We start from the raw sequence: 23,975 nt of genomic DNA on the forward strand, positions 1-23,975 counted from the left end.
ATAGGGTTAGACCCGGACACCCCTAGGTGTAAGCAAATATTCTCACAAAACAACAGTAACGTCAGAGTAAAATTTGACATTCCAATTAAGTCTGCAACCTTGTCATAACGTTACCAACGAAAAGAATATTTTGACATAACCGCCCCTACTTTAGCTTTAATATATTATTATAAGGTGAGAAATACAAAACCCATCAAAAGATGGGGAAAGCACATTCCCATGTGTATTGGAACAACTTTTTCTCCATTTCCCATGGACTGCGCCTGGCAGCACGTGAAAACAAAATTACCTGGTTCTCACTTTTCCAAAATGCAGTCTCTCTCCCCCAATCCCAGCTTCCAGACTGACCCTAAAACCAAGAACCAAACATGATTCAACACTTGTCAATGTTAGTAGTCAAGGAGTCAAACCCCGCATTTGTCCAGTTTGGAGGACAAAGGAACCCTTTCTCACCATGTGGATGTGGTCACTTTTGATTGATTTTGTTCCCCGAAAAAACATGCCCGCTCTTTGGAGCCCTTTTTAAAATAAAACATATCAAAACAAAAGATAAAAAAATATCAACCCTGTCAATTATATAATAATAAAATATATCATTATATACAATATATTACAGAACAGAGCAACACTAAGTTGAACGCACGGAAAACGGGAAGGTAACGGGAAAACCGAAGCGCAGAGGCCAAGAATAACTTCTCCTCTGCAGTTGAGCTGCCCACGACTGCACTCAATTCGTTCCTTCGATCGGAGATTTTGATTGGCCTGCCTTTCCTAAATTCTTTTACTATCAATTAGTCTGAGTTATCATAAAGCACCCAAAAAACCATTGAATTAGCGGGCTCCCTGTCGAGTTTCTCTCTCTAAAATTCATCCTACCCACATCCTGAATTCTCGGGTTCTCTCTTTTTCTTGGATGTTTGTGGGGTTTTCTTAGTTGGGTATCTTCTAGAAGGCGTCGAAATGGACTCCAAGGTCATGGTGGCACTCGCTCTATCCCTTGTCGGTGGATTCAGTACGTGTATAGGTATGTGGTTGTTGGGTTTCTTTCATCTTTTGAATTGAAATCTTGTTTCGATTCTCTTCTGCCAATCAAATGAAGGAAGTTTTACATGGAGTGTGATTAAGTGGGAATTATGGTTCCTATAATGTATTTTTCTTTTAGTCATTTGGAGTCATTGATATGCAAGGTTTCTTTCTTTTTTTCTTAAATTTTAAACTCTGAGTTTGTTGTGGCCTATGTTTTGATTGTTATTGATGCTTTGGAATTGGAAAGAAACATATGGTAGTGTCATCAATAACTATTGTATTGGTGCTTGTTTGCAATTGACCAAATGACATTTTATTACAATTGTCATGGGGAAGTTTGAGGAGAAATGCTGTTTTTTGATGCATGTTCTCTAAGTTCATCATAATCTTTTCGGTTTCTTAATAAGTGGATTGTTTCTTGAGGATCACAAAAATAGGATGGTTACGGTATACTGTTAGTCTCGAGTGTGAAAGCTAATTGTATTTGTGGATTAGCTGTTTGTAACAAGTTCTTTGGATGGCTGAAAAGGTATACACAAGCTCGTTGAATTGATTCATTGGAGATTGCTCTGATTCCATCTGAGCTGACAACATAACGGGCCGAAGTGCCTTGTAACGGTGAACTGAAAAAGAGCAAACAATGTGCCTTGTAGCTATTCGTAACTTTGTTGGATGGGTGACATGGTATACACGAGCTCGTTGAATTGATTCACTGGAGATTGCTCTGATTCCATCTGTACTGGCAGTGTAATGGGTCAATGTGCCTTGTAAATGTGAACTGAAAAAGATCAAAAGATCCCATAGAACTCTGGCAGTTTATAAACAAGAACCCTGCAAATTGGTTCTTGTGATAAGTAGTTATAATATGGTAATAACTATATCTTAAAATTTGGGTTACAAGTTGCAATGATGTGACAATTATGTATAGTTTGCATGTAATTGTTGTTTCCTTCATGTAAATCTCTCAATGAGATGCATTGAGGTAGTTGGGATAAGGCTTGATGGTGGTGATGATGATGAGGTATATTATGCATTGACCATGCACCTATGGTATTTTATTGTTTTTCTTTTCTATTCACTTTATTTGGGGCCAGATGTTTCCAACAAAACAAGGATTATATTCAATAATTAAAGATGTCGAAAAAACTATTGCTTGATAGAGCATAGTCACTTGCTAACCTGTCATCACCAGGATCCAATCTTGAATAAATGAATAAGAGGAATGGGTATGTTATCTTATAGTAATAGAATTGCCAGAATTCTCTTCTTGCAACTATGCACCAAGTTTCTCTATGGGGATGCTAATGCTTGCTTTATCCATGCTTGATATTTTGTAGAATATGTAAAATGTGAGCAAATCTGACTTTCTTCCTTCTAAATAGGAAAACTTGTTGGATGGCCAAATTTTTAGTACAGGACTCGATATCAAACAGTGCTTTACCAGCATCCACCTCATCCCTTCAAAAGTTTAGAGTGCTTATGATCTTGCTAGGATACTTGAGTCTGAATGTTAAGTTTCAATCCTCATTGAATGGCAGCTGTAGCTCTTGCTCCCACCTGAAGATATTAAAGCCTTGTCTGCATTTATGAACCTGAAATGTGGAGTATGACTATGTGTTATTTTCTGATTTTCTGTTTTGTATTCAAAACACATTTAATCTTTGTTTGAACTCATCTAAAACTGTTTTCTCAAGTATATTTTTTCACGCAACTTCCTGTTAGATTGTGTACCCATGCATATTGGATTCTGTTTATGAACGGAAGTGTACTATTGATTGAGCGTATCACAAAATCATACATATTTTCTTTCATAAATGTAATATTATAAAGTCATGCCTGTAGTCTTTGCTTCAAAAGAACAGTGTGGAAATGAGGTTCCCATGCTAGTGTGGGCAAGTGCATGATTAATGCTTTCGAGAGTTCTGCCAACAAATATTTGATTATCATTGTACACTTACATCTTTTTTCACTTCTTGTAAACATTTCATGTGGGTGTTTTACTTATCTCAAGACTCTTTTAAATGCATGATTTAAATTATATATATGTTAATTTCGCATACACTTTCACTGGATTACTTACCTTTTTCATGACAGTAGTCAAGCAGTTGGCCTTTGTGTTGTAGTGTCATGTATCTTTTGCCTTCAAATCATCAAAAGATTGATCTGATTGAGTTGAATAACATAACTGGGCTGGTTAGAGTCGCACTATCTTAACTGTGACATCTTGGATTGAATTACATAGCTTGACTATCTCAAAAAAGGGTTTGCCTGTCTGATGTTGAATTTTTGTTAGTCGATGTAAAGCATATTGTTTACCTAGAAATGATTTCATGTTTGAAATGAAAAAAAATGTAGTGTACGTTTGATGTTGAGGCTTGATGATGGTATAGTGGTCCAAGTTTTTGGTGACTAGCATAGAGCTAAGCTAGTTTCAGAGTATATCCAGTCAAGGTATAACAAAAGATATGTCACAACAGTTGATCTCAAGCAAAGAGCCAGTTTTGATAAGTGATGCTAATAAAATGTCATTTCCATGGCATGGTATAAATGGTCTGTTCTAATATTTCTTTTGGATGCACACAAACACTGTTTAAGAGTTGATTAGTAATGATTGTACTACTTAATTTGAAACTGGAAATATTCACATCGGACTCATGAACTTTACGTGTGCTTTTTTATTTGTAAGTGTTCTTAGGTAGTTGTGAAATTTTGGAAGAAGCATATATGGTGAAGTATATAGAATCTGAAAGTAAAAACTTTATTCATATGATTTGAGTTTATATGGAAAAACCACAAAAATTTTAAGGTCGGTGCATTTGAGAGGAACTCTACAGCTTACATTTTCATGTTATGAACAAGAGATGACAATTCCAGTCAGACACCTCCTTTGCCATGACATTCAGTGAATTTAAGAGGAGGAACCTTGGAAGATCCTCAATGAAGACTAGGTTATTGACCTTATTGATAAAATGGTACATCCATAAGTGGTTGAATGTGCACTATGAGTCTTATTGACAGAAATGCATAAAAATGGTGCAGCTATTAGTTGAACATGCATCGTGTGATTAAACCATTTTGCCCGTAATTGTCTTTATTTGCTCAGTCATGTCAAATCACAAATGCTTCCAGTATTTCTAAATAACTGTTTGTTAAAAAAAAATGTTGGCAACTTCCTTCTTAATTTCTTGGAACTCCAATATGCAAACATATAGTTAGTTTTAGTTTTCCTGTTTTATTCATGTTCAGAGAAAGTGCTACAGGAAGAGGATATCTAGTATTTCTGAACATAATCCAAACATCTGCTTCTGAAACAGGGGCACTTTTTGTGATTCTCACTCATGCTCCCAATCTGAAGATTCTGGGTCTTCTGCAGGTATTTCATCATTATTTGTGTATTTTAGCTCCTCTATGATGAAAGGCTGTTCACAGTTATGCAAACATCTGAGTTTCTTTATCCAGGGTTTTGCCGCTGGTCTTATGCTGAGCATTTCCTTCTTGGACTTGGCACATAATGCCATAAATTCAATTGGTTTCTTAAAAGGAAATCTTTGGGTGAGCTATTACCTTGCTGAATTAACTTATTTTACTAGGCTGATGCCATGGTAGTTTTATCCTTACCTCTTTATCTTCTAGAATTTAACTTATTTGACTAGGTTGATACTGTACTTCTTGCTGCCCTTTATCATTAGAGTATGTCTTGAATTGACATGGATGCATCTATGCAGTTCTTTTCAGGTGTTATATTATTTGCTCTTGTTGTCAATTTCATCCCAGAACCAACAATTGTTCCCAGTAATGAGGATGTGAAAAACAAACAGGTTTGTGATTTCATCTATAGAAACCATTGATGTAATAATGAAATTGCTGTCAGCAAAAGGTTTCCTGATGCTCATGCATTTAAATAGAAGGACGATGGAGATGGGAAGGACCTAATGAAGAAGCACAAGCGCCAAGTATTTTTTAGTGGAATTGTCACAGCAATTGGTATAAATACCTCTTCACATTCATGCCATGAAAGTAGGGTCTTATCCTATTTAAAATTTTAAACATCCAACAAAATGATTTAAGGCTTGACCAATCCATATATTGCTGTCATTTTTTCATCTGTTAACTTTATGAGAATTTAGTGGAGATATTTTATCTGAAAAGACTGATTGAAACAAAGTAGAATAATAGGGAATGGATTTCTGTATCCATCTAAAAAGTTAGGATTTCTTATTTCTCTGAATTTAGACTTCCGCACCAGATTTTGGCTAGTGGTACCATTTCAATTCTCACACCTAGGGGGTGGTTGGTGTAGATGTTGTAATGGCTTTTTGTTCCCCATAAGTTTGACACTTCATAAGGATACTTATGATATTGCTTTTTAGATTGTTCCATTACTTAGAAATTTCACATTCCGGATGAAGATATTTATGACATTTAATTTCATGTTGTGAAGATGCTTAATGCACTTAGAACCTTACATTTTCACTTTTTCAGTTAATTCTTGTTCTTCTATTGTGCTGAGATGTATAATTTGGAGAAGCCTCTGATGTTTTCATTTGTATTACAAGTTGCAGGCATAAGCTTGCACAACTTTCCTGAAGGAATGGCTGTCTTCCTTGGATCAATTAAGGTGTTTTAAATGCTTATTAATTTTTTTTTTTGAGAAAATTAAAATTTTTGAGAGAAAATGCTTATTATTTCATCAGATGGGATTGCAATATCTAAGCTTTAGTAAGGAAAAGACGATGAATGCTCATATTTTGAAACTAGTAACCTAAACAAGGGATTGATCTCTCCTTTATTTAAGAATGAATTTCACTGTTGCCTGATAAATTTTCTTTCTGATAAAGGAGTTGTCTCAGTGTGCAATTCTTCATATTGCAATACTTTCACCACCTATTATAACAACCTAACTGTTTTTCTTTCTGATAAAGTAGTTGTCTCAGTGTGCAATTCTTCATATTGAAAGACTTTCACCACCTATTACAAAAACCTAACTGAAAAAATATCAATTTTTGACTTTTGAGATGTTTGTGCATTAACACGATGCATATATTTGGAGATGGGATGCAATAACCTTTTTAATCTCGTAAACTTTGATTCTTTTGACTCACCGAACTGATGAACTAAATTGACATGGTGATCATTAAGCATGAAATTTTGTGTAATAGCTGAAAATTGTTGATCAGTTGCATCTATAGAGTACTTAATTATAACAGAACTTGTGTAGGTTTTGAGTTTTCAGGAGATAGGCATATGATTTGCCATTTTCCTTTTCTTAATTTTGACATTTTATTTTTTGTCATAATTGCAATTTTAATTTTTAAATCATTAACGTGAATTACATGCTGTATGCTGTTATGCAACTATATGCCTATCATGCTAGTATCTAGATGCTTATATGCACCAAATACAGAGAAGCACTCAAATGCATCAAATATGGAGGAGAATTGATTCTTGCCAGTAGTACCATCGAGCATTCTAGGACAACTGGAGTAGATATCTAGTGTGTATTGCTAGAATAAGTCACAATTAGGTTATTTCAGCCTGACAAATATCAAAGAAAGGCAGTACTATGATGATAGAACTGAAGAGGTGCATGTCATGATTTTTTGGACAAAGTGCTCTGAACATCATAAGGTAGGTGTCCTTAGCCACAACATTTATCTACTTTTCGGATCAACCGGACATCTAACTCTAGAGTCTGGTAAACTCCTTATATGGTATATATGCATCTAACGTGACACATATTCATCTCCTCACTTTACCTGCTTGATTCCTGTACAAGGGATTGATGGTCTTCCCAAAAGATGAGTCCATGATTAGGGGGAAGGGATGCCAGTATCAGATTTCGTATGAAGGGTTCAGCTTATGCACAGGAAAGTAGAGAGAGAGAGAGAGAGAGAGAGAGAGAGAGAGAGAGAGAGAGAGATGCACAATCGGCTGGGGCGGCACACACATTAGGGCTCGACCTCCAAACCCTAGGATATATAAAATAAACAGGTATACAATGATCCTTGTAATATCAGAGATATTACAAGGATGCCATTAATGAAGCCAATTTGACATGTGTTTCATTTAACATGCCATGCGTATGGATCTGGATCCAGATCCATACGCAGTGTATATTTTAACACCCTCCCTCAAGTTGTACGTGATTTTGGAGCATGTACAACTTGCTCTTCAATAGCCAAAATTGACGTCCTGTTAACCCCTTGGTAAACAGGTCTGCCACTTGATCTTCTGTTCGAACATGACGTAGTTCTATCTCCTTCATCTCGACTTTTTGCCGTATAAAATGTTGATCAATCTCAATGTGCTTCGTTCTGCTATGCTGAATAGGATTACATGCAATGTTGATTGCGCTTTGATTGTCACATAGAAGAAATGATCGAATAATTGTCTCCCCAAGATCACTCAATAAGTGTCTAAGCCATGTGACTTCTGCCGTCCCTGCAACCATCGATCTGTATTCAGCCTCTGTACTCGATCGTGCCACTGCCTTTTGTTTTCTGCTGCTCCAGGACACTAAATTGTGTCTAATATATACACAATATCCAGAGACAGATCGTCGCTCATCTGGATCCCCTGCCCAATTTGCGTCTGTATAAGTGATGAGTTCATGTCCTCTATGCAGATTATCGTTCTTGCGATAAACAAGTCCGTCGCCTATAGTTCCTTTTAAATAGCGTATTATGCGCTTCACAGCTTCCATATGACCCTCCGTTGGAGCATGCATAAACTGGGATACCTGATTCACAACATAAACTATATCAGGTCTGGTAAAGGTCAAGTACTGTAACATCCCCACGAGACTTCTATACGTTGTAGGGTTGACACAAGGATGACCATCTTCAGAGCTCAGCCTTTGATGTAATACACTAGGAGTACTGACTGGTTTGCAATTCGTCATTCCGACTCTTTCCAAAAGGTCAAGAGTGTATTTTTGTTGCATGAGTGTCAATGTGTCTTGTTGTCTGTCAACTTCCACACCAAGAAAGTACCTCAACTCCCCTAAATCTTTCATCTTGAAAATTTTCATTAAAAACTGCTTCACGTCTTGCACATGATTATCTGAACTCCCAGTGATCACAATGTCATCAACATATATAAGAAGAAGTATAACAATGTCTGCCTTTTGGTAAATAAAGAGTGAGTGATCCAGAGAGCATTTTCTAAAACCATAACTCTGAATTTGCATAGAGAAACTTTCAAACCAGGAACGGGACGCCTGTTTCAACCCATACAGAGATTTCCTTAGTTTGCACACCCAGGCAGTAGGATCCTTCTCGGCATAACCAGGAGGTTGTTCCATATACACTTCTTCCTTTAAAGTTCCATGCAAAAATGCATTTTTAACATCCATCTGGCTAAGGCTCCAACCTCGATTGACTGCTAGGGATATGATGACACGAATAATACCCATTTTGACTACGGGACTAAAAGTTTCATCGTAGTCTTCACCATATTGTTGTGTGAATCCTTGAGCAACAAGTCGTGCCTTATATCTGTCAATACTTCCTTCAGGCTTATACTTTGTTTTATAAACCCATTTTGAGCCAACTACATTCTTTCCTTCTGGCCGATGGACTATTTCCCAAGTCTGACAGTCATGAAGAGCTTCCATTTCTTCATTCATAGCTTCAGTTTGATGACGGGATTGAAGAGCTTGATTAAAACAAGTGGGTTCATCCTGTTTTGTGAGCTGAGACATAAACAACTGGAAATCAAGGGAGAAGGTCTCATAACTCACCCATCGTTGAATAGGATGCTTAATGCGTGACGGCCTTTGAGCTGGATCAGTGGCGATGCTGCCCACATTCCTCGGCTTTGTATTTTTGTCCCGTCTAGTGTATATCTGTCCAGAGAAGCGTTCTACTGGGGGTGGCTCAACTGGAGACTCAACTGGAGATAATTCAACATGCATCTGTGGGTCATGTAACTTCCTACTCAAGCCGAAGGAAGGACAATTTGTCTGACATGTTTCTCCTGTATTAGCAAAAAGATCTGCACTCATCCATGGATCATATAATTCTAATTCTCGAGATGACAACACTGCAGAGTCATTGACCTCAAAATTTCGTTCGTCAAAGACAACATTTCTGGAGGTCCTGATACGTTTTGTAGTAGGGTCATAGCATCAATAACCTTTGTATTCATCTGCATACCCAACAAATCTGCACTTGACAGCCTTGTCCTGAAACTTATTTCGCAAGATGAATCAATATGTACATAACATACACAACCAAAAACACGCAACTCATCGTAAGTGGGATGTTGCCCAAATAAAGTATAATAGGGAGATTTTCGATCCAAAAGTGCTATAGGAAGACGATTTATGATATGAACAGATGTGTGAAAAACTTCTGTCCAGAGACTAACGGGCATATTGCTATCATGTAACATGCTCATCGCGCTCTCGACAATATGCCTGTGTTTCCTCTCCGCAACCCCATTTTTTTGAGGAGTATGAGGGCAAGAAACCTGCCGACTTATTCTTTTATCCCGAAGAAAGGCAATAAACTCGTTCGATGAATACTCTCCTCCACCATCACATTGTAAATGCACAATATCACAAGCAAACTTTGTTTTGACCATCGAATGGAGTTCCCGAAATATTTGGAAAACTTCATGCTTGTGTTTTAAGAAATATATCCAAGTATAACGGGAATAGGAATCAATAAGGATAACATAGTAACGACTGCCAGAAAGAGAAGGAATAGGTGCGAGTCCCCAAACAGCAGAACAAATAATCTCAAATGGCTTTGAAACTCTTTTATTTATAATATGAAAAGGAAGAACATGACTTTTGCAGAGTTCGCATGAAGAACATTTATTATTATTATCAGAAATAAACATAAACTTGACTCTGGAAGGAGACCATCAGATACAAGGTTTTCAACGAAACCTCGACTACAATGTCCCAAACAACTATGCCAAATATCTGACTTATTACAATGAGATGAATTAAAAATTTCCAATGAAGGAAAAAACAAAGACTCTGAAGGCGAAGACACTGAAGAATGCTTAGACGACTTCAACTGGAGGACTGGGACTGAAGACGAAGACACTGAAGGAATCTCCTTGAAGACGTACATGTTTCCTTGTCGCTCCCCCTTAGCAAACGTCTCCTTCGTTCGTAGATCCTTAACATAAACAGAAGAGGGAGTAAATTCGACGGAAGAATTCATATCGTCAACAAGTTAAGCTACAAAATAATGTTCTTTTTAATATTAGGAGCAAGAAGGACATTGGACAAGTGAAGTGAGGACTTTGACATAGGGATATGTGCATTGCTAGTATGACTAATAGAGTGATAAGTTCCATCTCCCGTAACTATACTACGTTTTTTAAAATAAGGCAATAAGTGAGATAACTTACCCGCATTACCCGTAACATGTGTGGCGGCACCTGAATCAACATACCATTCGCCTTGTTCATTTTGCTTAATCGTCATCTGTGACAATGCTGACAACAAAAGTTATTGCACATCTGTGGAAGAGGATGGCACTTTTGTGTCCACAGTAGTAGCTGATTTATTCTCAATTTTGTTTATTTTACCTCTATTCTGTAGATTGAACCAACAATCAACTTTTACATGTCCTCTTTTGTTACATAAGAAACAAGTGGGCACTCTTCTCTGATTCCCTGTATTAAAACCCCCTGAAATATTAGGTGTAGGCAAGATACCACGTCCTCCCTGCCCAAAACGTCCGCGACCTCTGCCTCCTTGATGCCCTCCATTCCCTTGTCCAAAACCTACAGAAGTGTCCATGGCCAAAACTGAATGAGGACGAGCTGATTCATTTCCTTCTGCCCGTTGTTTCATAATCATCTCATGCTGGAGAAGTTTCGCTTGAAGGTCGTCAAAAGTAGGCAAGTGAGGAAGGCATGATAAAGCTGTGGTAAACATGTCAAAATCAGGACCCAATCCATTAAGAAGTTGTTGAACTTTATCTTTATCTGCAATAGCACTTCCAATAACCGCCAATTGATCAGTAATACTCTTCAAGCGGCCTATGTATTCCATGACTGTCATGGAGCCTTTCTTCAAACTTTGAAATTCATTTTTTAAGTACATGATTCGGGCTTCTGATATCTGAGAGTATGTCTGAGACAGCTTACTCCACAGATCCGCCGCAGTGCAATCATCTGAAAGAGTAACCAACACTTCTTGAGAGAGTGTTGACGTAATATAAGCAACCAAAGACTTGAAAAGAAGGCATCGTTTTGTTCATTGTGTATATGTAATGGATCGGGTCCAGATCCAGATCCAGATCCAGATTCATGTATTGTAAATTAACACTTTGTAAAGGGGTATTTTCGTACCCTAGTGTTTTACACTTTTAATATAAATAGAATGAGAGGGCAGTCACGATGGACTGAACCCTCTTTCCACTGGAATATCTCTCTATCTCTTTCTCTCTCTCTTCCCCCTCTCTCACTGTCGATAATAGGGTTTCATTCTAACATGGTATCAAAGCAGAAATCTGGGAGTGAACCGCAGCGTGAATCTACGTGAATCCATCAGCGTCAGCAGCGTGGATCTATCAGCTTTGAATCTGTGTGAAGAAAGACCCAGCGTGAATCTGCGTGGTATTGTGGATCTCAAAGCAACGTAAAGCTGTGTGAGAATCACAGCGTGAATCCGGAAACGAAAGGCACAGGTGCGTGGATCTGTGTGGGCTGACTCGTTTTCTGCCCATCAACGTGAATCTGGGAACGTAAGGCACATGGAACATCTAAACGAGGCTGGTTGATCTCGGTTTCTAACCTCGGTTTCTTCTTGACAATCTGTGTGGATCTAAACGAGGCTGGTTGACCTCGGTTTTACGATAACAGGTTTCCTCTTTCCTTTTTTTTTTTGTAACTCCTTCCCATCGTGAATCCGTTTTTCATTACATGGTTTCAGATCACTGTGTTTTCTTTTCTGCTAATCTGTGGTTTTCCTTTTGTTAATCCTTGCTGTTTTCTGTTTTCGTTGGTTCTGAAAAGAAGTGCCTGCCGAATGTCCCTTGCTAAACGTGAATCTGTTTTTCATTTCAGATCACTGTGTTTCCCTTTCTGTTAATCTGTGATTTTCTTTTGATTAATCCCTGCTGTTTTCTGTTTTCGTTGGTTCTGAAAAGAAGTGCCTGCCGAATGTCCCCTGCTAATCACTGTTACTCTCTCTGTTGACATCTGTTTTCCCTCATCTGAAAATATTTCTGTCATCTGTCAGCCGTGTATTCTCACTGGTTGAGTGCTCTGTCATCTACATATATTAGCTGAGCAGTGTTTTGTTTTTCATACCTAAGTGTCAGTTCAAACATATTCATCAAATAGATTTTACTCATGGGAATTCATGTCTTTCCTCAAGTTTTCTCGGCCAACTAGTCTCTGAAAAACTGAATAACTACAACTTCTTAACCTGGAAAAGACAGATCATCCCGTTTATAAAGAGTCAGGACCTCTCTGGTCATCTGGATGAATCGATTCCACCACCTCCAGAATTCCTTTCGCAAGAAAAAACCGACGATAAAGGAGAACAATCTGTTGTTCTTCACAAGAATCCAGAATATGTTGCCTGGATGAAAAGGAATCAATCGCTAGTGGCATACATCACCTCCACTCTCTCACAGGAGGTCCTTATTGCTCTTCCTGATGATTGTTCGGCAAAAGAACTATGGGATACGTTAGTTCAAACATATTCACAAATTTCTGAGGCAAGAATTATGTTTCTTAAGCGAGAGTTTCAAATGCTGAAGAAAGATTCCATGTCTATTATGGAATACCTGAATAAAATGAAAGGCATCACAGATCAGTTGGCCGTTGTTGGGTGTCTTGTTAGTGAAAAAGATAAATTACAACAAACCTTGAGTGGATTGGGGCCAGACCATCATGTTATGACGACAACCTTACTATGTTTACCAAAACTTCCAAAGTTTGAAGATCTTCGTGCGAAATTATTGCAATATGAGATGAATCTGAACGGTTCCTCTGAAGTCTCTCATGGGAATTCCGGAACACAAGATGTGCTGGCTATGAGAATGAGTTATGGTCGAGGAAGAGGAAGTTCTTTTCAAGGAAAAGGAGGACAAGGGAGAAATAACTATGGAGGTCGTGGCATACTTCCAACACCCAATATCCAGGGACAAAGACCCATTCCCACCTGCTTCTTATGCAACAAGAAAGGGCACATTAAAGCAAATTGTTGGTTTAATCCTCAAAACAAAGGGAAAGCTCCACAAACAGAGGCTAGAAAGGATGGAAAAGTAAAAGAGTTGTTGTTGGCAGCCTTGGCAGGATTGAATATGAAGCAAAATGACAAATGAATTTGGTATGTTGACTCCGGAGCAGCTACTCATGTTACAGGTGATGTAGGTAAACTCTTCACTCTTACACCTTATGTTGGAAAGAATAGCATAGTCACAGGAGATGGATCTCATCATGCCATCTCACATACTGGAAATGCCATTATACATATGTCAAAGTCCTCTCTTAAACTTCCAAATGTCATCCATGCTCCTAATATTCAAAAGAACATTGTTTCTGTCTCAAAACTTGTTGATGATGCTAATGCTTCAGTCGAATTTACTCCCTCTTCTGTTTATGTCAAGGATCTTCGCACGAGGAGGACATTCGCTGAAGGAAAACGATGGGGCAACATGTACATCTCTCAAGAAGATCCTTCCTCCATTCATTCCAAGTATTCATCCTTGAAGCCTCACTAATGTCAAGTTTTTGATTCTGATTTTATATTTATTGTTTCTGAAAGTAATAAGCCAAGACTTTGGCATAGTCGTCTTGGCCATTGTGGTCGTCATTTCATTGAAAAACTTGTCATGAATAATCTTATTCCTAAGTCCAGTCTGAGTTCAGAAGTCGTTGATACAAAATGTTCTAGTTGTCATCTATGTAAGAGTCATGCTTTACCTTTTGCTTCCATTAATAAAAGAGCTTCAAGGCCATTTGAGGTCATTTGTTCAGATGTCTGGGGTCCTGCTCCAATTACTTCCTCTTCTGCCAGTAAATACTATCTTATTTTCATTGATAGTTACTCACGTTATACTTGGATATTTTTTATGAAGCACAAATCAGAAGTCTTTGGGTTATTCCAGAAATTTCACTCTTTTGTTCAAAATCATTTCTCTACCAACATTCTTAATTTCCAGTGTGATGGAGGAGGTGAATTCTCCTCGAGTGATTTTGTTAATTTTCTTCAACATAATGGGATAAAGAGAAGAGTGTCTTGCCCTCATACACCTCAACAAAATGAGATTGCTGAGATGAAGCATCGACATATTGTTGAGACTGCCATGAGCATGATGCACGAGAGCAATCTCCCTGTATCATTATGGACTGAGGCCTTCCACTCCACAGTTCATGTGATAAATCGCTTGCCCATGAGTATCTTAGAAAATAAGTCACCATACTTTTCTCTTTTTGGCATACAACCTGATTATCATGAATTACGTGTGTTTGAGTCTGTTTGTTATGTGCACATTGATAGCTCACTCAGGCACAAGTTCCAAGATAAGGCTTTGAAATGCAGGTTTATAGGATATGCAGAAGATTACAAAGGGTACACGTGTTATGATCCCCTGAGTAAGCGTGTCAAAATATCAAGGAATGTTATTTTCGATGAAATGAACTTTGCTGATCAGGATACTAATTCAACTATGGTAGATACTGATAACTCAAGCTCCAACATTGAGGTATACTACCCATGGTTAAATTCAGAACTTTTCTCCAATGGTACAGTAGACTGTCCAGAAAATTGCAGTCACAATGAGCCACATGAGGATTCAGCCAATGATACTCAAACGGAGGAAACTGTCACATATGACTTGGAGTCAACAAGGTACAAGGGTATTGTGTACACCCGGCGAGAGAAAGAGCCCTCATTCATTCCTTGTACGAATACAAATCCATCTGGATCATCCGTTTCGCAGCAAATGGATATGAGAAGATCTTCACGGATTCGACATCCGCTTGACAGGTGGGTAAGTTATAAAAATTTTTCATTAGATTTTCAGTTATTCTTGACATCCATAAGCAAAGAGGATGAGCCTCTCATGTTCTATCAAGCTGCGAGCTCTAGAAGATGGGTAGAAGCAATGAATGAAGAAATGGAGGCCTTACATGAATGTGGGACATGGGAGATTATGCCTAGACCACTGAACAGAAATGTTGTTGGGTCAAAATGGGTGTACAAGATAAAATATAAACCAGATGGGAGCATTGAGAGGTACAAGGCTCGACTTGTAGCCAAGGGATTCATACAAGAGGAAGGCCAAGACTTTGATGAAACTTTTAGCCCTGTAGTTAAGATGGGGACCATTCGCATTGTGTTGAATCTAGCCATTAAACATGGATGGACATTGAGCCAGCTGGATGTAAAAAATGCTTTTTTGCACGGGGATTTAAAGGAAGAGGTCTACATGGAACAACCCACTGGATATGCAGAACGAGACGCCAAAAAATATGTATGTAAACTAAAGAGAGCACTCTATGGTTTGAAACAAGTTTCTCGTTCCTGGTTCGACAGTTTTTCTCTAGAAATACAACAGCATGGCTTCTCTCGGTCTCTTCTGGATCACTCATTATTTATTCACAATGAACAAGGAATTACTACTCTTTTGTTGATATATGTAGATGACATCATCATCACATGGAATTGTAAAAGTCACATTGAGCAGGTGAAGAAGTTATTAAATCAGAGATTTAAGATGAAAGATCTGGGAGAGCTGCGATATTTTCTTGGAGTAGAAGTTGATAACAAAAATGATGCACTTACCCTTACTCAACACAAATATACGTTGGACATTCTCGGCAGAGCAGGCATGACAGATTGTAAGCCGTTAACAACTCCAAGTGTCATTCATCAGAAATTGAGTTCACAAGAAGGGGATATATATGCAGATCCCACTAAGTATCGCAGTTTAGTTGGCATGTTGCAATACCTGACTTTTACTAGACCCAACATAGTATATTCGGTTAATCAGGTATCCCAGTTTATGCATGAACCTCGTGTGCCACATATGGAGGCAGTCAAATGTATACTTCGCTACCTAAAGGGTACAGTGGGTGATGGGCTGGTATACAAAGGCAAGGAAGAATTAGATCCAGGCGGGGGCCATGAGATCGTCACTTATGCTGATGCTGATTGGGCGAGAGATCCAGACGAACGACGATCAGTATCCGGTTACTGCAGCTTCATTGGGCCAAACTTGGTATCCTGGAGCAGTAGAAAACAAAAGGCGGTTGCTAGATCAAGCACTGAGGCTGAATACAGATCAATGGCCACTGCGACGGCCGAGGGTACATGGATACGACATCTTCTGACAGAAATGGGAGAACCGATTGCTCGGTCACTATTATTGTGTGACAATCAAAGTGCCATCAACATGTCATTCAATCCCATTCACCATAGTCGAGCAAAGCACATTGAAATAGATCAGCATTTTATTAGGAAAAAGGTTGAAGACAAAGAGATTGAGCCTATGTATGTGCCAACTAAAGAACAAGTTGTTGATATCCTCACTAAAGGGTTAACAAAGGATAGATTTTGGTTTTTGAAGAACAAGTTGTTCATGGTCCAACACCATGCACAACTTGAGGGAGGCTGAAAAGAAGGCATTGTTTTGTTCATTGTGTATGTCTGACCCGATCCATTTATGTAATGGATGGGGTCTAGATCCAGATCCAGATTCATGTATTGTAAATTAACACTTTGTAAAGGGGTATTTTCGTACCCTAGTGTTTTACACTTTTAATATAAATAGAATGAGAGGGCAGTCACGATGGACTGAACCCTCTTTCCACTGGAATATCTCTCTATCTCTTTCTCTCTCTCTTCCCCCTCTCTCACTGTCGATAATAGGGTTTCATTCTAACAAGACTGATCCCGCTTCCTCCAAGCTGTATACTCTGGATTCTTAATAGAAATGGTAATTGTGTCACCCTTCTCATCCTTGGTTTCCTGCAAAATAAGCCGTTGTGGTATAGGAACTAAACCATCCAGATGTTCATCGAGATCCTGACTCCGTATAAAAGGGAGGATTTGCCTCTTCCAAGTCAAAAAATTAGAATGAGTAAGTTTTTCTGTAACGAGCTGACTCAAGAAATTTGCAGAGGGACCGGATGACGATGAGTAATCCATATCAATGGGACAATGAATAAACAAACAAAACGAATGGATAGAAACAAAGAGGTTTGAGATCACTTAATTAATCAGGAGAACTTCAACAAGACATGTACCTGTGCTACGAATATCTAGAAATAACCTTTTTTTTTTGCAGATTCAGAATCGAGATTGTAAACTGTTACAATCTGACTATAAGCGTTGCACAAGGGACACCAAATTTTTTTTTTTAGAACCAAAGAATGAATAAACACTGACATACGTTAAGAGTGGAAATCAAAGACTGATGACTGACAGTCGTTGATGGCTGCAGTCGTTGATGACTGACAGTCGTTGAACAAGAATAATAAAAAAAATTGCAGACGAACCTGTTTATGAGTAGCAAACGATGGGATATCACGTTAAGAATCGAGAATAAGAGACGAGTTGCAGAGAAAGATTGGATTACTCAAAGAGGAGAACAAGAGACGAGTTAAGAGACGAACCTGTTACCAGAGAGGAGAATAGAAAAGGAAGGAAGAGGAGCCAAATAAACTTGTTTCTTCAGATCTCGCTGAACACGGCTGTTTCTTCAGATCTCGCTGAACACAGCCTCTAATAGGATTCTGCAACCCTTGAGCTCTGATACCATATCAAATTTCGTATGAAGGGTTCAACTTATGCACAGGAAAGTAGAGAGAGAGAGAGAGAGAGAGAGAGAGAGAGAGAGAGAGAGAGAGAGAGAGAGAGAGAGAGAGATGCACAATCGGCTGGGGCGGCACACACATTAGGGTTCGACCTCCAAACCCTAGGATATATAAAATAAACAGGTATACAATGATCCTTGTAATATCAGAGATATTACAAGGATGCCATTAATGAAGCCAATTTGACATGTGTTTCATTTAACATGCCATGCGTATGGATCTGGATCCAGATCCATACACAGTGTATATTTTAACAACCAGCAAGTAGAAAGTTTTTTCCTATTGCATCATTGAATATGGATGTATTACCATAAAATAAAATGACATGGAAAAGGACATCTATGCTCTTAAGTAGTAATAAGCAACCAACTGTACAATGGAGGGTAAAAGTGACATCATCTTTGAGATGCAAAAGTAGATACAAATAAACTACTTTTAAAAAATTGAAGGATCAGCCTTCTGTTTCAAGAATTACCTGTTGAGTCAAACTAGCTTTTCATTTTTCTCATTTTTGTCTGAAATATTTATTTTGTAACTAACATATTATCTTTTAACGTATAAATGTCTATATGTATATATATACTATATAGATATATATTATATAGTATATATTTTTGAGCTATATCCTTGAAACTATACATATCTTTAAGATACTTCCATGCATTACTAGCAAAATCAAATTTTGTTAAGCTAGAGCATTTTTTATACCAACACTATTGATGAGCCTTCGAATTATCTTTGAATGATCTATCCTCTATTCTTTCTATTTTTTTTCATATTCGGTGACGGCCTTAGACATCTTTTCTCCTTAAAGAGCCACTTCCTTTCCATTTCCATCTTGTTAAGTATAAGTTTAGTCTCTCTTTCGGTGCCATTAACCAAACCCCATAGACCCTTTTTCCATATTTTATGTTTTACTATGGATGCCCACATCACATAGTTAGTATCATTGAGTGTTACGGGAATGAAGACAACCATTTCTCTTTCATCCTCCATTTTTACAATAATGAGAGAGAGAGAGATAGAAAAAGAAGACAGCAAGAATTTGTTGAAGAGAACTTTGATGGTGTGCTTTCCAATGCAATGATCCCATTAACCGATGCTCCACCAATTTCACGGTCCTCCTCTTGGCCTTTTTGAATGAATCACAACCTAAGAGCACCAAGGCTTTGATACCATGTATTGAAATATGAACAAAAGCAAACAAGAGCCTCTTATGGGCTTACAAGAACACAACCAATGTACAAAAAAATCACTTATGGATCAATCCACAACACCCACAACAAAGGCCAAGAGAGTAAAAATAATAGCCTTTGTATTACACAATGCTTGAGAAAGCATGAAAAAGATACAAGAGGTGAACCCCTATTTATAACAAGAGAAAGGATAGGGAGCAACCCAACTAGCTGTTGGGCTGCTCCCAACGGTTACATTTGTGACGGTTGGGAGCAGCTCCAACAACTAGTTGGAGCTGTCCCAATCGATGACATCAAAAAACAAAAAATAAGTACAATGTGGGGTTGACCTTTATTACAAAGTAAAATGACCGAAATACCCCTGATGAGTATTTCAGTTTTTATATATATATATATATATATATATATATATATATATATATATATATATATATATATATATATATATAGACACACACACACACACATATGAATATATATTAGAAGCACAATTTTAACATCTTTTAGTTCAACAAATTATCGTGCACATATTACACGGTAAGCCATAGAAGGGGGACTATGCATAAGTGACTACAGTTTTAAAGGTCAATGAGGAGAAGGGTTTGCAGTCCTGTCTTGTGAGCTGGAGCGGGGTGGGGACTGGGGCAGGGTTGGGGTTTGTGGGTGTTGGGGCATGATTGCTCTGACATCTTGAGAAACATTTGCCACTTAATAACTACAGGTTTGATTAACTCATGAGAAAGCAATGAACACAATATACAAGGCAGACAGTGAACAGGGTAGAAGATTTAAAATGGACTGGGGTGACAGGAATAGGAAGAACATTCAGAATACAGGCAAAGAAAAGTGTACCTGCAATTCTGACAATCACAAGCGACAGGAATAGGAAGAACATTTAGACTACAAGCAGGGAAAACAGGCAAAAGAAGTGTACCTGCAATATCTGACAAGCACAACGTGTGCACACTAAAACTCCAAACTCTTAGTGATATAAATTGGACTGCCTGAAGTTCTGAGTGGGGTAGTGTCTTAGTGAAAGAATCCACTAACTGAAGCTTAGCCTATATAGAGGGTAAAGTGATGACTCCATCAGAAAGAACTCCACATAACAACAAATTTTCTCAATCTTGGTATAAATGTCAAAAAATGGACATACTATGGCATTCAGTGTCACTAGAGGAGAGAGAGATACTCTTGCTTTCATATCTTGATGAAAATGAAGAATCACCCAAAGAGAAAGAATTCCTGTATATCGCCAGTCAAAATCCTCACCCTTCCAATTAGCAATAAGTAACCAATAGCTCCATGATGAGAGGAAAAACACTCTGAGCTATGTTACCGTGACACAGCACTTAGGGTGCCGTAGTTGACATGGGTACTGGTACCTGGACACGGCATTTGTTGTGTCCTATATTATATATTATATATTATATTTTCAATATATAATATATATTTTGGATATATAATATATAATTTTCAGTATATATTTAGCCGTGTCCCCGTAACCACATTTTTCGGAATTGCCGTGTCATACCCTCCGTACCCGTACCTGTACCCGTACCCAGGTGACATAGACTCTGAGAAAAGCATTCTGAGTATTGGCAGTGAAGCCATATGAGATGTAGGGCAATGCTGAAACTGACTAATACAGTGGACTGTGTGATGTATAGATAGAAAAATAGTCAACTTGTTGCAGCTATGATATGGCAATTATGAGTGTCCTATCATCTGAATTTTCATCTTTGTATTCAGTTGCACCAGAATGGTAATCATCATATGGCTTGAAGTTCATGATAAGCTAATAAGAACACTTCATTTGAGGAAATAGATGGCCACAAGGAGGATATAACAGTATCTAATTGACAAGAAGAGGAGCCTGCAAAAATCAGACTAAGCCACTCAAACCATGCTGAAAGAGCCTGCTAAAGGGTATATCTAGGAGCTGAACCAGAAGGTACTAATTGTCCAGAAGGTGGATACAAATATACTTTTTCATTATGATATACATTTAGATAAGCATTACTTGCATATTTGGTGTAGTTCTATCTCTAACAATAAAAGCAGAAACAGGGTTCTTAAGATGATCATCTATGAACTAAAAGGCTGCCAGTAATCCAAATGGGCTCCTGATTATAGCCTTTTCCAGTAACCCGTTCTTATATCTTTGTTTTGTTTTGTCCCATTACGATGTCTTTGGCTTATATGCAAACAGCTTTGTATCATCCCATTAGGTTGTGGTATAAGCTTTGTATCATCCCATTAGGTTTTGTTATAAGTTATCAAGATCATAGTTTCTTTTTGCACTGTAATACATTTGGCATGGAAGAATTAATTAGAACTTTAAATAGGAAGCTAGGAATTGTCCTTTGTTCACTCTATGAGTCAAAAAGACATTATGATATATGCATCATCTACCTGGATAAGTCACATTAGGAGGCTAGGAACTGTCCTATATTCACTCTATGACTCAAAAAGACAACATGATATATGTCTCAACTCCCTGGATAAGCCACATCCTGGTTAACTCAAAAAGACATCAATCACATCATGAATTCATGATATATGCATCTCCTGCCTGTAGAAGCAGCACCCACATTAGGTTAGCTCATCCTTACCGTTTGTTATTATTATTATTATTATTTTTTACCACAAATGAACTATGTAACATGGAAACTCAATTTTGCATCCTGTTCCATATTCTTCTATACTAGTCACATTGGAAACTTCATAAAAATCACCGAATCCCCATATCCACACCCGTATCCATGTGACATAGCAAATGAATTTTCTTGGCTTGTTCCAATGAAAACATTTATAAATGCTTGCAACAATATAATTGAAGAAATCATAAATTTTCCTGTGGTTATAAACTATTTCTGCTACTCTATACAATCTGCCATGATCCTTTCTTTTGCCTACTCTGAAAAACTCAAAATTTTCACTTGAAAACACAAAATAGACTAAGAATCTAATATTTAGGATTGACTGCCGATTAGAAATCAGAAAATACTGTAAACTAGAAGAAGATCAAGAAGCTTAGAGATAGATCACTAGATCAGTTCATTGTTGGCATAGTTTTGAAATATTGAAGAATGCATTTTTAACCCATGCATGTGCACAATGTGTTGGAGCCTTCTTTACTCGATTCATTTGAAATATGATGTCCTTGTATAGTGAAGTAAGACATGCAAGATGTTCTCTGAGTCTACCATCTTCTTCCGGGCTGGAAATATGTTCTTCCTTTAGTCATTTGTTTGTCAGAATTGGTGTTATATCATGATTGCAATCAAGGATAGTTGAATGAAGGAGGCTAGCATCATATTTATAAAGAGAAGGATCAGTGAACCAAAAGCATGATGAACTTGAATGATGAGAAAATAGCTTTCTGAAAAACTTTAATGACAGGAAAGAACATTAGTAGGCCAAATTCTTTCGTCTGAAATACTTAATGGATAAACCTTCTTTTTTCAGTTTTCTAATTGTACATTGAGGAAATAAAACTTCTGTGGAACCCATATTTTTTTACAGTCTATTATTTATATTTTTTGCCTCCTTTGTGTTTCTGCTTGTTACTGAGGACAGGGACTTCGTGTTGGCCTTAACTTGGCACTGGCTATTGCATTGCACAACATCCCAGAGGTAATTTTCATAATTATATGATCTTAAGCTTTTCATAATTTAGTTAATATGAAGTCATGATTGGTTGACTAAATATTATTAAACACTACATTATTTTAGTATTTTGAGGATGCCCATTTGTTCCTAGTCATGTGAATTTCATTGTCGCACACATACACCCACATGCATATATTTATAATATATATTGTGTGTATATCATGCACGCACGCCCACTCACATACATGCATAACTTTATTATTATGCAACTTATCTGTTGGATTGGGTGAAGCTGGCTTGTTTCTGAATCATTTTTTTTCTTAATTCTTAGGAATTTTCTTCCTAAACCGTTTAAATTGAATTTTGCTTTTAGATTTTGAAAATCGCTAAGCAATGGGGAATTTTGGTGTGATAATGGTGGCCTTAACACTTTTGACTTCTTGAACAAGTTTAATTTAACTAATGATCAGAATTCCACTCATTCAACATGTTTTATTCCCATATCTCTTCTAGGAAAACACAGTTAGATGAAACTAGTTAGGAACATTGAACAATATAAAATTGATTTACTATCTGTTGTTTTTCCAAAGTTGAGATTGATGTTTCCTAGATTATGAATATCAATGCTGTATTACATTGTGGTCATAAGTGGCTATTAGCTGATGTCAGAAGGACCCATTGCTAAAAACATTATAGTACACCAGGCTATGTACCTTCTTTTTTGCCTGAAGGTAGAGAACAAATGCAGTTATGTCAGCTTCCTGCAAATCTGCCATATATGCATAAACTTATCTTAGGAAGTTCCATAGAAAACATTCATCTTATTTAATATCTCTGTTTCTCTCTGCATGCATGCATGTGGGTGGGTGGCTGTGGTTGTATGTTTGCTTGTGCTTTGTGTGCAAACATCTATGCATCCATGCATTTGTGTGCATGTGCATGTGTTTGGATGTGTATGCATCATTTTTTTGGTGCACACATGCATGTTGGCTGCATGCATGTGTGTTTAAAGCAAGGTTGTAAGTATCATATCGTTACCTGTATCGGTCAGACGAAAATTAGCTTGTATTATATCGTAAACGTATCGTAAATTTTTAATAATTTTTTTTTCAAAATTCAAAAAAAAAAATCAAGAAAAATGTGGAAAAATTAGCAAAAATTTTAAAAAAAATCATAACACATGAAACCATGCTAAATTATACAAAATACAACCATAAAATCACATATGAAGCATTTATGGCTCTATGAGCTACATAAGACTCTTGCAATTAAGAACATGTCATAAGACTCATACTTTCATATTACATAAACAAAAACAAAAACAAAATATTATATAAA

The 23,975-nt window shown here is 37.5% G+C and overlaps 1 protein-coding gene across 2 annotated transcripts in view; it reads left to right on the forward strand.

Moving 5' to 3' along the window:
* Window positions 1–635: 635 nt before the first annotated feature.
* The window catches only part of LOC149828941 (ZIP metal ion transporter family), a 38,419-nt gene continuing 15,079 nt past the window's right edge, over window positions 636–23,975 (forward strand). The window contains exons 1-7 of one of the 2 annotated variants that reach the window (XM_090017009.1): window positions 636–1,024; window positions 4,341–4,399; window positions 4,486–4,578; window positions 4,752–4,844; window positions 4,932–5,010; window positions 5,583–5,644; window positions 22,605–22,661. In XM_090017009.1, the coding sequence (XP_089873135.1) occupies window positions 961–1,024; window positions 4,341–4,399; window positions 4,486–4,578; window positions 4,752–4,844; window positions 4,932–5,010; window positions 5,583–5,644; window positions 22,605–22,661 (507 nt within the window). In that variant the 5' untranslated portion in view covers window positions 636–960. The remainder of the gene's footprint in view (window positions 1,025–4,340; window positions 4,400–4,485; window positions 4,579–4,751; window positions 4,845–4,931; window positions 5,011–5,582; window positions 5,645–22,604; window positions 22,662–23,975) is intronic. The other variant, XM_090017010.1, reaches the window with a different exon arrangement.

The sequence above is a fragment of the Nuphar pumila genome, chromosome 9, assembly GCF_984573655.1.
Source record: "Nuphar pumila chromosome 9, dmNupPumi1.hap1.1, whole genome shotgun sequence".
NCBI classification, from domain to species: Eukaryota; Viridiplantae; Streptophyta; class Magnoliopsida; order Nymphaeales; family Nymphaeaceae; genus Nuphar; species Nuphar pumila.